The sequence below is a fragment of the Mchenga conophoros genome, linkage group LG6 (genome assembly GCF_057382185.1).
Source record: "Mchenga conophoros isolate Kocher_MC1m ecotype Shallow Benthic linkage group LG6, M_conophoros_male_GT1.1, whole genome shotgun sequence".
NCBI lineage: Eukaryota > Metazoa > Chordata > Actinopteri > Cichliformes > Cichlidae > Mchenga > Mchenga conophoros.
Genome location: NC_140531.1, coordinates 18,830,623 through 18,846,646, shown reverse-complemented (window position 1 = coordinate 18,846,646; position 16,024 = coordinate 18,830,623). Strand labels below are relative to the sequence as shown.

Here is a 16,024-nt window from a genome sequence, read left to right as displayed (position 1 = left end):
GTACCTCAGGGAAATGCTGATATTAAAAGGGAGCACGGTGTGTTTCAGCAGGTGTAAACACTCACCTTCTGTTTCAGAGTCAGCTTTGTCAACGAAGTAGATGACCACAAGGCCGATGCAGGCGCCGGTCATTGCTACGAAGATAAATATCAGACATATTTCCAGGGTGCTCATACCCCGGGAACGTCTGTGACCCTTCTCCACATCCATTTTCCTCGCAGTGCAGGAGACGGTGCCTCATCCAACAATTCACCCCTTTATTGGCCACACATTGAGGACCATAACTAAACTTTAACACCACAGATGGACCTTGAGCTCAGTCAGATGTGGTATTGCAGCACACCAGCCCTATAGATATGTTAGAGCCATAAATTTGTATCACATAATACAGTAACAGAAAGTTAATGAGTACTGAGGTGGCTGCTTCCCCAATCAACAGGTCATTAGGACTCCATCTTTAAAAAACACTGATATAGTTGATAAAAGGCAAAACCTCTGACAAAAAGAAGGAAATTTACATGCATGCAAGGATTGTTTTATTTTAGTTGGTCATCACAATCAAAAAGCTGGAGTTCTCATGAGGAAAATTCATTATCTTGCATGTTTAATTTATAGCTCTTCCACACACTACACTCAGCATGTAATTCCCTGCTTGTCAACAGATTTTAATCAGCAATAAACCTTGAAGCAGAGGCTATCAGAGCTGTACAGCTACCACGTTGGACACTGGTAAGGCTTTGCTGGACTCCTTTTGCTGTGCATCTGCTAAATGCTCACATTAGCACGATAACACATTTTGCAGTAATATGTACCATGTTCACGCTCTTGGTTTGGTGTTAGCATGCATGTGCTAATAAGCACTAAACAAAGGACAACCAAGGGTGATGGAAATCTCCTCTGTTCTGAATGTTAGTTTTCTTTTTAAGGAACTTGAAAAACGTTTTTTCTTAATAGTTTTGATTATAAAACCAGATGAAAAGTCAACACATCAAAGTTTTCCAAAAAAAGTGCCATCTGACCAGGTTTTAGATCCACAGGTGTCTCTCATGATCGGTGAGACATTTCAGGAACGAAAGAGAGTCGTAGTCGATGTGTTGTTAGTGACAGAAGATCTGCAAAGTTATTAAAATGGATCGTGAGGGGACATTTAGTTTTTATTATAAACTTCCATTGTAATGCGCCTAGTTGTTAAGATATTTCACTCTTGGTGACACTAAAAAAGGCCATCAAAATCTATAAAATTTGTCCCTGGGAAACACAGATGTTCAGACTATTGTCTGTTAAATTGAACGGATATTCCTACGCCACAATCCTGGTAGAAATAATGGCACAGCTAGAGGCCCAATAAATGCATTTGATAAATTGGCCTTGATCCAGACATAAACTGAAACTCTTCCAAATGGTGACTGTTTTGTCCATCCAAAACTTTGCTTTCACAGACCTAAAAGAGTTAATTTCTCCACTGCTTGAGGTAAAGCAGACAATGGGATTAACTTCCTTTGCGGAGGTGCAGAGAGCGCAGAGTGACAGGGGCCGTGCTGTAACAAAAGCACCGAGGTTAGAGGTAATAAGTTTCACAATGGGGATCTTCATTTTGGCCTGAATCTCCATGCATACAAAGACGCTCGATTGGGTTTTTATCGAAATCATCTCCTAAATTCAGTCTGACCGTATTTGAATCTGAATCAATCTGTCCGCTGGTCCCCTTTAACACTTCATTTTCTCTCGAGATAAGGACTTTCCTTCTATTTTACAAAAGGCAACGGTGTGACAAAAGCTGCTTATCTCTCCCTGGGGATGCAGAAGAAAATGGGGGTAAAAAAAATATCATTCTTTAGGCAGAATGATGATTTTGCTGCAGTGTCAGAAACCTATTGCTGATGAAACTATCAGTAATTAATGACACTGTGCATGCATGATTCCGGCACCGGTGCCGCTCTCTGTGCTTCATCTTTATCAGTATTTGTTTTGGATCTTCTGGTTCCACCAGGAGACTGATTATTTATGGGCACATCTGTCAGCCATAATGAAGCCAGGAAAGGTGACCTTTGTGTGCATGTATTTTCTTTTTTTTTTTCCTCTTCCCCTTTCTGCACATACAGTATATGCACTGTTGAAAGGTTACCAGTGCATGAGCTTGTGAGCTGAATAGTAAGCAATCAATGATGAGGTCTGAAATGCATCCAAACATATGCAGAGAAGACAGGCGAAGGACGGGGTGCAGATACAGAACAGCGAAGTTTAAAGAAAGAGGCACAGGAAACATGGATTGTTCGATCACACGTGCAGGCCAACACTGTACCGCAGATAAATGTAGGCCACGTATTCCACTGGGATCCGATCAGCCATCGGGAGGACAAGCCTCACTTCCAGCTATCTGGATAATACAATACGAGGATAAATAAGGGCGGGGGCGACCATTTTCATGGGAAATATTCTGAGCAGAGGAAGCCAGCAGAAGCTTTAATTACTGCACTGTTACTGGCTTATATGCTTCATTATGATATCATCGTTGCAGCGAGAAAGGGAGAGAGGGGAAATGGGGAGCTGGAGTTGAAAGGGGGTGGGCACAGTGACAAAGAGAGACACGGAGATGAAAGTTGGCGGCGAAAAACTGAATGGAAACGGCTGAAAATGGAGATAGTCAGGCAAACTTTCCAGGAAGAATGGAAGCAAAATAAGGTCATAAGTACTGTAGCTGTTTATCATCAAACCGGCATGTGTAAAAAAAAAAACAAACAAACGATGAATATACTGAAAAGTGTAAGTGTACAAATATGTTTGAGTAAGTGTTTGAATATTTTTGAAAAAAAGGAAGCAAATAGATGCTTTTTTGGCTCTGACTAGATCTGTAACTGTATATGATATTTGGTGAACAAGTGAAAAAGATTTGCATGAATAATTTTCAATATGTGAGTGCATAAAGAAGATTTGCACAAAGGTTAGTAGTTTCACAGCAAAGCTTTGCAGTTAAGTTACTGGAAACACAGCAGCAGTGTTAGTGGAGAGTGATGGCAATCGTTGCACTGCAAACTATCATTTAAGTTAGATACAGGATCTAAGTTAGATACACATCTTCTCTGTGTTCTCAGATATGATCAATTACTTCTGCAAATCTTTTCCATATAAGTTTTTGTGCACAGCTACAGATCTCCTGTTTTCTACGTATTCAAACGCCTGAATTCACCTGATCAAAACATTTCAATGCATTCACACGTCTGAATATATATATACACGAGCTGTTTTCACACACTCGCTAATGGTGCGTCACAGCTCTGGTGTTTCTGACGTTATTTTAAGGATATTGTCTCAATAATAAAGGAAAGGAGATGAATTTGTCACAAATTCTCTGTGATCAGCAGCCACCACTAATTACTCACTCCACAATCTCTAAATATGATCTGTAAATATTATTAGCGCTCATCCCCAAGATAAGAGCACATCTAATGTCCCACAAATGATGACGAGGACATATTTTATCCCTGTGATGGTCTGGATAATAGTAATGGCTTCTTTCACGGGGCTCCTGTAAGAGTTTCTATATGAACAGGAGACTCTTGTGTGTTTATGAAGCTAACTGGGTCACCGTGAGCAGATCTCAAATCCCAATACCACTGCAACTTATCTTGGACTTCAATTATAGCTCCAAAATGATGCTGCTGCTGCCGCTGCCCTCAATTTCTTCCAGAATCCAAGGATGCTGTTGCGTATGGCGGTGTTTACACTTTGAAGTGATTAAAAAACACACACGTTCAGTGGCATCCAAATAGGACTAAGTCAGGCAAGATCTCCACTCAAGAACATCTCATTTGGTATTTCAAAGTGCCTTCAAACACTGAGACTTCTAGACTGCTATTAATTATCCAAGTGCAGCAAAAACAGAGCAGCTGAAGGTTAATTACTTTATGCACAACTCATTTCCATAAATGTGTGCATTCTCTTCAGCATAGACTAGTGTGAATGATTTGCCTTTTTATAAGTAACAAACTGGTAAATGTTTCACTGCACACTGAAATGCCACTTTTTTTCTCCTCCTTGAAACATTGTGTCACGGTTTCAGCTCGTCAACTCAGCCACACTAGTTTCAGAGTCTCAGCAGGAATCAGGTTAGACCCTAGGGCTGTAACAGAGGGACTCCTTCTTCTCATGGACTACCAGTCTTTAATTTTAGCTTATGACACAGCCTGGGAGTTTCCTCGTTAAGTGGTAACACTTGAGAGATTATTATTTCGCTACCAAGCTGTGCGTTAGGGCTGTGCTGTCGCCTTAATCACCAGTGTTTCTACCAGCACTTTGTTAGATGTTATGCAGTCTGTGAAAATGTGGTCCGACTTTGCACTTCATGACACACATGACGACAGAATGGCAGATACACATCACCAGACTCCTCTTACAAATACTCATTAATGCCAATACCTAATCAGCTAATCACACAGCAGAAGCATTTAGGCATGTAGACATGGTCAAGACCTGTTGAACTTCAAACTGACCACCATAGTTGTCATAGTTGTTGATGCCACATGAACTGGTCCGAGTATTTCATAAACTGCTTATGTCATCTCTGGGTTGTAAACAGAGCGTTCTTTATTCTCTATACACTGACTGAAAATGCCTTGTTGGTGCCACAGGTCAGAGGAAAATGGTAAACTGCTTTGAGCTTACAGGAAGGCAACAGTAACTCAAATAACTACTCATTACAACCGATGTTTACAGAAGAGCATCTCTGCATACATCCAACTACGGCAGCAGAAGACCACAACAGGATTCACTCACGTCAGCTAAGGAAACTAAGGCTACAGTTCACGTGGACCAAAACTAGACAATAGATGATTTGGAAAAAAGCATGAAATCCATCCTGCCTCATTTCATCGGTCCAAGCTAGCTGCTGGTGGTGTAAGGGTGTGGAGGATATTTTCTTTGCACACTTTGGAGTAAATGAGCATCATTTATGCACCTTTGTCATATCCACAGGTTTAGGTGTGTGACAGGCAGAGCTGTGGACCCAAAAACGCAGGACTGAATTAATAATCAGCGTTAATGCTGTTAGTGCAGACATGGGTACATGACTGGGAAGGCTGAAAGACGCAGAGATGAGAATAGAGAAGACTGAGCTCAAGAGACACCAATATAGATCTTAGAACATAAACACAAAAACTGAGTTGAAGGCCCAGGACCATGAGACCACAGCCTTTGAGTTTTTGCTGACCATGTCCATCCCTTTATGACCAGCAGGATACCAGATCCCAAACAAAGCTCAAATAATCTCAGACTGGTTTCTTGAACATCACAGTGAGTCCACAGTCATGAGATCTCAGTCCAACAGAGCACCTTTGGGATGTGGTGGAACAGGAGGTTCACATCATTAATGTGCAGCCAACAAATCTGCAACAGCTGTGTGATGCCATCATGTCAACATGGACCGAAATCTGAGGAATATTTCCAACACTTTGTTGAATCCTTGTCACAAATGATTAAAGGAGCTCTGAAGGCAACAGTGGGTCCAGCCCAGTACTAACAAGATGTGCCTAGTAAAGTGACTGGTGAGCAGAGATGGGCAGTAACGCGTTACTTGTAACCCGTTACTGTAATCTGATTACTTTTTTCTGGTAACGAGTAAAGTAAGGGATTACTATTGCAAAAACGGTAATTAGATTGTCGTTACTTTCCCGTAGGAACGCTGCGTTACTGCGTTACTAAAACCGTGATTTTTTTGCAAGAATGTCTCATGACAGTGAGGTAAGCGAGTGCGACGTTCATGACAACAGCTGTGTACAGATCAACAATGGATCATATATCGAGTGCGGGAGAGAGTATGAGCGTGCAGCGTTTAAAACGTGGAAGTACTGACCTTACTTTGAGTTTGATTCCATAAAAAGTGACAAAAACATTAGTGTCCGTTGTGCGTGGGAAGAAAACTTCTTTTTACAGCGAAAAAACCCCCTAAACTTCCAAGCAAGCACCGAGAGCGCTACGACGTAATGGGAAACTCACAGAGAAACTCGCGGATTCTTCCACTGACCGCTGCGGCACACCTGCACCAGGGTAAACCTCCGCCTACCCCGCTCCTGCTTTACAGGTGAAAATAGAGCAACAGGACCGCTGAGTCTTTGATGTTATTTATTTTCTGCTGTGTTCTACTTGCATCTATTTGAAAGAGTGAGTTTAAACACACAAAAAATATATATTTTATGTGCTGAAATGTGCAGAAAATAAGTTTAAATGTTAAACAAATTTCTTCCAGTCAGAGAATGTTGCATATAATTAAATTTTTGCTTGATGCATAAAGTTAAAAGGTTAAAACTAATAAAACAAGTTTTAAAAAGAGACTTTTCCATTTGATTACATTTTGTATGATGGATTATGCAGAAAAAGTAGAATTGGGCTGAAAGATCTATCGCTTTATCACCTATTCAGGTTGTAAATCGTGTTTTTAAAAAGTAACTAAGTAACTAAGTAATTAATTACTTTTGAAAATAAGTAATCAGTAAAGTAACGGGATTACTTTTTTGGGGGAGTAATCGTAATTAGTTACTGATTACTTTTTTCAAGTAACTTGACCAACACTGCTGGTGAGAGTATATATTTCTCTAGAAAAGATCTAGAACACCAATGAATGTAACTAACAGATATTATGAGCTTAAGCATCCTTTGATGTAGCTTAATCTTTTGTGATGAGTCATCAGTTGTTGATGAAAAAAAATATTTTCTGAGGATTTTCGTTGTGTTTAGTCAGAACTGTTGAGAGTCCTACTTTCTGTAGTAAACAGAGCTTCAGTGTTCATCATGTTTATTATTTGGTATTTAAAAGAGAATTATTAACATGTTTAAAACCAGGAAAAAGGCCACATTTCATTAAAACACCCACGGAGGTCACAACAAGTGCAGCCAAACAGGTGAACACTGAAGGCATGCTAAACTCTGTCCTCTTTTAGTTGCAGCAGCGGGTGGTATCACTTTGAAATCTCTCCCCGTGCTCCTTGTCATTGTAAATCTTTCCCAGTGTTACCCACCGCCTGTGGCCAAATCTAATCTGCACTTCCAAATAGGAACCGGTCATAATGACACAGTGAGTAGGGGGTTATTAAAAATTGAAACGTGGCTAATTAAAGCCGGGGTGAAAGAATACGAATTAAGGCTGGTGACCAGGCCTACAGAAATGTAAGAGTGTGAAACTGAACTTGATGGAAAGGAGAGAGAAAGCATCAACTGCCTGAGACTGAACTTGGAATCTGAAACGATGTTACAGTTTGGTTTGACACCTTTCAGTCAGCGCTGTAGCAGAAGACGAAAACAGATTTCCTGTTTTTGTTTTTTGTGGAAAGAGCTTTGGTTTCACAAAATCCAGTCAGGTATTGGGTGGGACAGATATACACTGCGCTGTTCTTTACAGGTTGTGACATTTCACAGCACAACGGGCATAGAGGACTTTTTCGTTCTTGTTATCACGCCCTGACGTTAATATGTAGAGACGTGCTTGTTAAGAAAGTAAGAGCAGTCGCCTGAAATCAGTGTTACGCCACTCAAGACAGTAAATTCACTCTGAAGTGTTTTAGAAAGGGCCTTGGAAAGAAAAGGCTGGAGAACACACAAAGGACAGAGCTGGTTCAGTTAGGTGTGCAGGCAAATCATACACAGAGATCTCTGCAATTATGCGCATTCGGCACTCCATCATCCAATGTGCAATATTAGCAAATAAAGAAAAAATAAAAATTCTTGGAACCTGAAGCAGATGAATCGTTTTGTCCAAACATTAGCCCAAGTTTTAGGAAAACACGTCTTGCCCCGTGACAGCTTGTTGGTGTTCAACCCCCATGTGACCCTGAACTGAATTCTTACATTTCAGAAGCTGAAAATAGCCAATGTTTGCCATGTTTTCTGGGACCTAAATGATTAATCTGCTACCAAAGCGTGAGTTTTTTGTTTTTTTTAACTGAGTCAAAACAGCTGCAAAACCTTTAGATGAAAGTACAAACTGGTTCAAGGCCCTGCAGCCCTAAAATGATCAGATTTTAGGAGTTAAAAGCAACAAAGCGACTTCCCTTGACCCCAAAGCCTGCCCTTGGGCAATTTAAACTATTCAAATATTTTACTTTCCAGAAATGACTCCCTTTGAGTCGCTATACGTTTTAAAAATCAGCCGATAACAGTCAGATCTGTTTGTGTCCCGCGGGTCTGTTTTCTCTCTGTTTCTTCAAAAACGGTAAAATTATCCTGCCACTGACCTGACGTTTCAGCTGCTCGTAATAAAGCGGTTTCTTTTTCAGGTAAATGCAGATAAAAATCAGTTTTCACATTAAGAGTTCTTCTCAAAACAATCTCTTTTAAATCTGTGCTTTGACTCAGACTTCAGGCCGCAACAAGCCGAGGCCCTGAAGTGGCGAGCGTATATTTTCCGCAGCATCAAAGGTGGACACTTCACTGCTGCGGATGTATTACTGCATGTTTATATCCATTCAAAGATTAAAAAAAATTGAGATAGCTAGGCAAAGGAAATTTGTCATTTCCCGCGAGTACACTTTTAATACCTTCTGATTTCAACCTCTTTATTTTAAAACTTCAACATCAGGTCCCTCTTTGAAAAAAAAGGAAACAGTTAGTCACTGCTGCGTCTTCTTACGCCGGCTGGCTTTGTGTCTCTGACTTTAGCAGGTTTTTATGCAGCATCCGAAGTCGTCCTCAGATTAAAATAGTATATATCACTCTATGCTCATTTATTTATTTTACTCTGAGTCATGCTGTAGTTGTTGTTTCTTTAAAACCTTCTTTCACACAAAAAGTGTAGAATTTATGCTACAGCAAGTACTGGTTTTAAAATTTGCCTGTCTGAACCCACAACATTTTATTTTTGAATATTCAAGCATTAAATACCTTGTCAGTGAAAGAGATAAGCTTATTGATCAATACAGGGAAGCTAAAGGGAAACTAATACTCAATACATTCAGCCACCGAGGACCAACTCCACATGTAAACTTGGTAAAAGCACAGTGACAGAAGACATGCATGTTTCTGAAGATTACAGCTGGCATGCACAGAGAAAACCTGCAGTCTCCATACATAAGGACCCCAACTCTACCCAAGACTCCCAGGAGGAAACATAGTGGCTTAGTTTCCTCCTGGGAAGCATAGCTGTAGATTTCAGGACATGGACATGGGGAGACGTTCCCCCTAAAATGTACTGAGGGGTGGATACAAGCCCTTTAATATTCCTCCTCTGCAAGTGCTCAACTAAAACCTGTGCCTATAGTTTGGAGCAAATCTTTCACTCTGAACGTACTTCATGCTCTCTTTAAGGACTGCATCTTTACTCTGATTTATCATTTAGTCTTTTAAATATTTATTTTCAAAACCGTTTATTCTTGTGTGTGAGTCCTGACGAAATAAATGTTTTTGCATTCGATTTACACGTGGAATCTCCTTTAGAAACAAAACAAAAGAATCACCAGGACAGAAACACTACACCCACGAAAAGTGAGAAATGACGTTGTAAAAGTCAACGCATTTTTTTGCTTACTTTAATAGAAAACCAAAGAAGAACAGAGATCGAACAGCGTACATGTATGCATACAGTGCCCCCTTTAAGTACTCACTAAAAAGAAAAGAAAACACAGCAACCTGATAAATATAGGGCCCCGGAAACAAACGAAAACACCTCATGAACATATATCAAATGCACCAGATGCGATGAGACGTCGGTTGAATATATTTGCACAGATATCCTGACAGTGAGTTAGTATGTCTATCCCATGATCAGTGCCTCTTGCTGTGAAGGTTTGGACTTCATATTAGGTCATACAACTGTCACTGTAACTGAAATACATGCGTTTCACTGTTATTTCCTTTGTTTTGTTTTCTTTATTTTTATTAAAAAACTGTGTTCTCTCTCATATTGATTTCTAAAAAATAAGTTTTTTATTTTATTTAATTCTTGTTTGTTTCATTTGATATTTCTATTTCCTACCTTGTTGGATCACAAACATCATCACAAGTATTGACTCTTTTATGCTACGACATTCCAGTATACTTACTTACAGGGATCGGCGTCAATGTTTCACTTGGCATTGAAAATCTTGATGAGGGGAGGGAAAACGTTTTGACCTCTAGGAAATGGGAGGAGTCTGACAATGGCTACCTCTGTCCTGTGCTACTCGAGGACGGAGGAGGGAGGGGGGCGCACGCAGCAGTTGGGCCGTCTGACATTTTGCAGCATTGACCTGAAAATGTTCTGCTGCCTCCTTTTGTTCTTGCTGCCATGTCGCGGCGAATCAGCACCAGAGATTGACTTTCGCAGCGAGGTCTGGACCATCAGTTTCCTCTCTTGCTCCTTTATTTTGCTCTGTAAGTGGCTCTGAATTGCAAAGCCGAGTGATTCGGGGTCCACGGAAGCCCCGTAGACCTCCCACGTCATGCCCTGTTCGTCCCAGACGACGTCGTGGATGCTCTTTCCTTTCTGCTTCCGTGACTGATCGTCCTCTTTGTCGCTTCTCTCCGGTTCCGCCTTCTTTTTGCCAGAATTTGTCTCCTTACTCTGGGCTTTACTTCCTGCTTCTTTGCTTTTTTCTTTTGCACTCACATCTCTATTTTTAGTGAGCTCTGACTTGGATGTGGTGTTTGCTGCTGGTGCTGGTGCTGCTGTTGTTGTCGGTGCTGTTGTCGTTGGTGCTGTTGTCGTTGTTGTCGTTGTTTTTGGCAGGGCCTGCGCAGCAGTGTTGCTGTCAGCACATCCAGGCACAGGAACAACGGCTGTCTCTGGGGGCATCCCTGATCTGAGAGAAGGAGTTTCAGCCGTGGCTGTTTTTGCGGCTTGCTTCTTGGGTTCGCTGTGTTCAATGTTGATTTGATAAACCGGCTGGATGTTGCACAGAGCTGCGCCCGCTTCTTTAGGCTTGGCTCCTAGCCTGGAGTCATGCTGCTGTGACAAAGTTTCTGATTGGAAAACCATGCCGGTGTTTTGGTTGGGGCACATTTGTGCCTCTACAGTGAGTCTCTCTGACTTCGGATCAGTCGCGGTGCCGCTTTTCACCTGGTAGACTACAGCCAGGCTCTCCTCTCCTGGGACTGCACCACTGCTTGGCCTGTGGGTCACAGGGAAAGGCAGCAGACTAGGACTCGTGGCCACAGCCTTACTGCACATTTTAGCTACTGCCTGAACCTCCATATCATGACACTTTTTGACCGGGGCTGGCGATAGCGATGAGGTCATTGTCGAAGCCTCCGTGTAGAGCTTGGAGTCCCGCTGCCCTTCAAAGACAGCTGTGTCAGTCTGGCTGCTTCCTTCAGCCACCTGCTCGGATGCCTGCATGCTTTTTGTCGCCTGGGGCAGAGAGGATGAGTCTTTCTGTGAGGACACTGGCTGGTGTTTATCTGAGGAGACATGCGGTCTCGATACTGTTGCAAATTCCTTCTCTGGGCGCGTTGACCGTGAGTTTTCGTTTGTTGGTTCAGCTCCTGCATCTTTACTCTCAGATGGGGCTTTGGCTGAGCTTAGCGGAGTTTCCATGCTTTGCTTGGGTTTTGATGGATCTTGTAAAGAAACAGACGTTGATGAGCAACCTTGCATATGACCAGTCTCTTTAGATTTCTGTGGGATAGCCATGTCCCTGCTTTGGGGATTGGAAATGGTTTCTTTATTATCTTGTACTTCAGATGCTGTACTCCTTACATCACTGTCGTTACGTTTTTTGTCATTCGGAGAAAGGCGTTCATTACTTTTCTCTCGTGCTGTAGTTTCTACTGAGGGTGTCAGCCGTACCTGCTTCTCTTCTGGTGCAACTGGGTTTTTTACTTTGTACTCACTGCTGTTCGTGTCGGCGCCCGATGCTGCAACAGGAGACAGCGAACTGGCCTTATACGTGCCCGTTTCACTGGTTGGGCTCAGAGTTTTCATGTTAGCATTAGAATCCCGCTGGTCAGCTCCTGCCTCACCCACCTCTCGGCCTGTTACAGACAGGTTTGGTGTTTGGTGGTCTCCACCTGACACTTGCTCAGATTTTATCTGGTTTCCATTGCCTGCAGCTGATTTGTCTGACACAGTGGTAACTGGTTCCCCTCCCTTACAACCTGTTTTTTCTGTGCGGGGGGCGGCGTTAGCAGTCGTCAGAGACAGGTTATCCTGCTTGTCGGGAGATCTGAGGGTGGGTTTTGGACAAACCTGAGAGACTTTGAGGTTGGGCTCTTTAGCCCAGTTGGCATTAGACTCCTTGTTGCCCAGTGTGTCCACCCCAGCCAGCTGAGGCACCATCTGGACTGTTACTGTCCTTTTTGGGTTAGTTCCCATGGCGGAGTCACTGCTTCAGTCTTCAAATATTGCCGTATATCCAAAGATGGAAACGGATGCACGCTGTGCTATCATTAACTTTTTGCAATTTCCTAAAGGAGGAAAACAGAAGTAGACTCAGTTGAAGTTTTTAATCATTAAGCTTATCACAACAATTACACCTTTATTCAGATGATTATAATCAGACCAGACTCCAGACCAAGGTGATTTCTGCAAGACAATTTTACTCAACAGTTATCAACCAGCCAGGACAGAGAACAGCGAGAGACCTGCACCTGACTAAGAATATAATATGTGATTCCAACTTTAATAATCGAATGAACTTATAACTTTTAACATATAACATAATAATATTTATGGCGGTAGTTTTTGGTTCATTGATCTCCACATTCTCCTTTAAACTCAACATCATCTTTGTGCTGCAACTGATGCATGATTTATTTTTCCAGAACATGGAAATAAATGAAACTCCAGAGATTTTATAAGCATCCATCACATTTTGCATATTAAACCTCTTGACTGATTGCACTGAATGTAGAAAATGTAAAAGTATGATAAGAAAATGCTGCGTAAACAAAGTAGTAGTAAGACACAATGCGACATTTAGACTCAAAGTGCTTACAGATAAAACAGATCTTTGATTAAAACTGTGGATGCCACACATCTGGTGGCGTTTGATCTAACCGCTGTTTTTCTCATTTTACAAATCCTACCGTAAATAAAACTACGCCCAACAGCGTGTCATTCATAAATCAGCTGAAGTTATCGCAATTGAATATTACAGCATACAAAGAGATGTGAATAATGAATGAAATGAACTGAGTCTCCCCATGCTAGCCCGTTGACTCGGTTTAATTAAATGTTGTGATGCTGTGAGATATTGCCAATGGCAAGCTAGCCACTTAGTAACAATATCATATGTCAATTATCCTTTAATCTTTGTGTTGAATATAATTGGGTAGATTTAAAATACATACCTGAGGGACTGAAAATCACTCATAATCACTCATTTAAAGTTTCATTTTTTTTTTGACAACCACAAGTAAATTTATAACCAGCATCACCCTCGTTTTTCCTTTATCTGTTTTAAATTCTACGCAGTGATCAACAGTTTCTTTGTCCAAGGCCTGATGAATGGCTTCATCTCAGTCTGTGTCCTGAATGTGTAAAAGTATCCAGCCAATTCTGCAAGTAATGACCCAGCACTCGGCAGACAGCTGAAATATGTGACCCTTTGGAGTTGGACAGATGAGCTGTGCTGTGGTCAAGGATGTAATCATGGAAAACTATCTCTAAAGCAAATGAAGAACACACTGAATGATAATTCGATGGGTGGCATTAATGGGCCTTTTCCATTTCGGTGACATCCACTGATGATCAGTGTAGTTCATCTCAGTAAAGGTAACAACATCAATCTGATCTAGAGGCATTCTCCTTCATCACACCAGCATCCTCTTCTTTAGGAGTAGCAGTGGGAAACCGAACAGCTTTCCAGGTTATACTTGTATCTGATAAGGCGAGACTAAAGAATAAATATTCCCGTCACACTCTTTTAACCATGATAATCTGACGCACTCGGTAGCCCTATAGAGCACCCCCCCCCAAACGTGTGACTCGAACAGCACAGAATAGTAGGTTACTGGTGTGGGTCATGGACAGGTGTAGCCGGGTTGTTTGTGCTATGCCACTATGCATCTGCCTGTCTGTTGTCAAAGCGCAAATATTTATGGAAAGCATATCCTGGGTGTTATTAAATATATGACAAATAAACGCCTCGGTGTCTGGGCTTTTTTGTGTTCCCTTTTCTTCTACTTCTTCTTCTTCTTTTGCCAGCAGCAGTTAAGAAATAACCTAAAGTGTGGACAGACTACGTACAGACTGTATTCATGCAAAACGGCGCACATGAAAGATCCCGCATGCAAGCGGTGCACACGATCTATTCAGGCCAATTAAGATCCATGTCGTGCACTGTAGCCTCTTGCCCCAATTCAGCGCCTCAGAAGCCACCGATGCTTGCTGGTTTGATTTGACCTTGCGGGCGAATTTAACATCTCACAGTATAAGAGAGCTTGAAAAGATGAAGGCGGCTTACCTTGCGAGACGATTTATGCCCCGTGCCGTTGGGTGCCGATTGCGCGTCAGTGAGACGAGGGGGGAAAAAAAGAAAGAAAAAACAAACAAACCTAGGGATGAATATGGAAAAGTCAGCCTGTGTAGATGACACCAAGCCACGCCTTCCACGTAGAATATGGGTCTTAGAGGTATCGATCCACCACAGTCAGGCACAAAATTTAAGCACCTTGACTGACTGACCGTGCGCAATCAGTCACCGCTGACTCCGAGGTCTTCATCACTGCTGGCTCGTGCTTACAAAAACAAAAAGAAAAAAAAATGTGACGAGCCGATCATGGTTTGTGCGCTATCCCAGACTGAACTGGTCTTGGCAGGGCAATCCAGAGTTAACCAGATGAATGGATGAATGGGGAGGGGTGGAGAAGATGCGAATGGAAGCAGCATTGTAACAGCCGCAGGCTTTCACAGGAGGGTCACTTGGTCCTGAAATTAATTAGTTTTAGTTCCCTGCGCTTTCTGCCTCCTAACGTAGACCATAATATTCCAAGAGGAGAGGTTTTTGGTTTTTCTGCTCCCATTTGTGTTATTGAGAAATGGGTCGACTTTCATGCGGTTCTTTTTTGGAGCATGCTTTAGCGAGATCGCGTTCATTTATTTTACATCTACATTATTTTCAAAATGAAGAAATATTTCTCTGTGCTTTCGGCAGATGTGGTGAATAAAGAGCCTCTACAATAAGAGCCTGTCGGTTACAATTGGTGTCATTAACTATTACTACAGAAAAAATCGCATTAAAGATTTTCTGTGGTTTGCAACGTGCTTATGCAAATGAGTCGGAGACAGCTTAAGACTTTGCACTTTGCTGATAACACGGAGAGAAATGTGGCTCATGTAGTTAAAAAATACATAAGTGATTCTGTCCAAATAACTGTTCATTATGAATGAGCCTGTTTTACACTGCTTTATATTTTTATACATAGACATCAGTAATTATATTTAGGCTTTAATATATCTTATATAATTCATATCTATACTTTGATATCACGTATTTACTTTCGTCTGCATCTCATATTCTTAACTATTCTTTGATTCGTTCTAGTAACACACAGTGGGTCAAGGGTTACAAAATTTCGATCCTGTGTGTGTGTTGTACATACTGCAGAATTGACAATAAAGCTAACTCTGACTTTACACAAGAGTGTGCATTTTTTCCACAGTAGTTACAAATCCCACACACACGGGTCCCTGCCCCTGAACATTAACATGAATGTAATGATAAAGAAGACGACGATCCAGTAACAGGTGTCTCAATGTGCTTTATACTGTCGTTTAAGGTGATTTTGGAATATTAGAGAGAATCTGCGAGCAAGCATTTTGGCGAAAGTGGGGAAATACACTCAACAAAAATATAAACGCAACACCTTTGTTACTGCTCCCATTCCCCATGGGATGGACGTAGAGACCTAAAATTCATTCCAGATACACAATATAACCATCCCTCCCAAACAGTGGTCACAAATCAGTCCAAATGTGTGGTAGTGGGCACATCTGCTATATTGAGATAATCCATCCCACCTCACAGGTGTGCCACATCAGGATGCTGATCTGACATCATGAGTAGTGCACAGGTGTACCTCAGACTGCCCACAACAAAAGGCCACCCTGGAATGTGCAGTT

General features: G+C 41.7%; 2 protein-coding genes across 2 annotated transcripts in view; both read right to left on the bottom strand.

Moving 5' to 3' along the window:
• Nucleotides 1-289, bottom strand: part of LOC146572444 (ovochymase-2) — a 29,531-nt gene extending 29,242 nt beyond the window's left edge. Inside the window, exon 1 of the mRNA XM_085276609.1 lies at nucleotides 66-289. Coding sequence (XP_085132735.1) covers nucleotides 66-210 — 145 coding nt within the window. The 5' untranslated portion in view covers nucleotides 211-289. The remainder of the gene's footprint in view (nucleotides 1-65) is intronic.
• A 9,120-nt stretch (nucleotides 290-9,409) lies between these two features.
• gprin3b (GPRIN family member 3b) lies at nucleotides 9,410-14,779 on the bottom strand. The gene is made up of 2 exons (XM_085276608.1): nucleotides 14,367-14,779; nucleotides 9,410-12,366 (listed from the first exon to the last, which is right to left on the bottom strand). Exon 2 carries the CDS (start codon nucleotides 12,272-12,274, stop codon nucleotides 10,142-10,144), a length of 2,133 nt encoding a protein of 710 aa, XP_085132734.1. The 5' UTR covers nucleotides 12,275-12,366; nucleotides 14,367-14,779; the 3' UTR covers nucleotides 9,410-10,141.
• Nucleotides 14,780-16,024: the final 1,245 nt, after the last annotated feature.

Excerpts from the sequence above, each read along its gene's own strand:
- gprin3b (XM_085276608.1), bottom strand. The coding sequence starts at position 12,274 with ATGGGAACTAACCCAAAAAGGACAGTAACAGTCCAGATGGTGCCTCAG.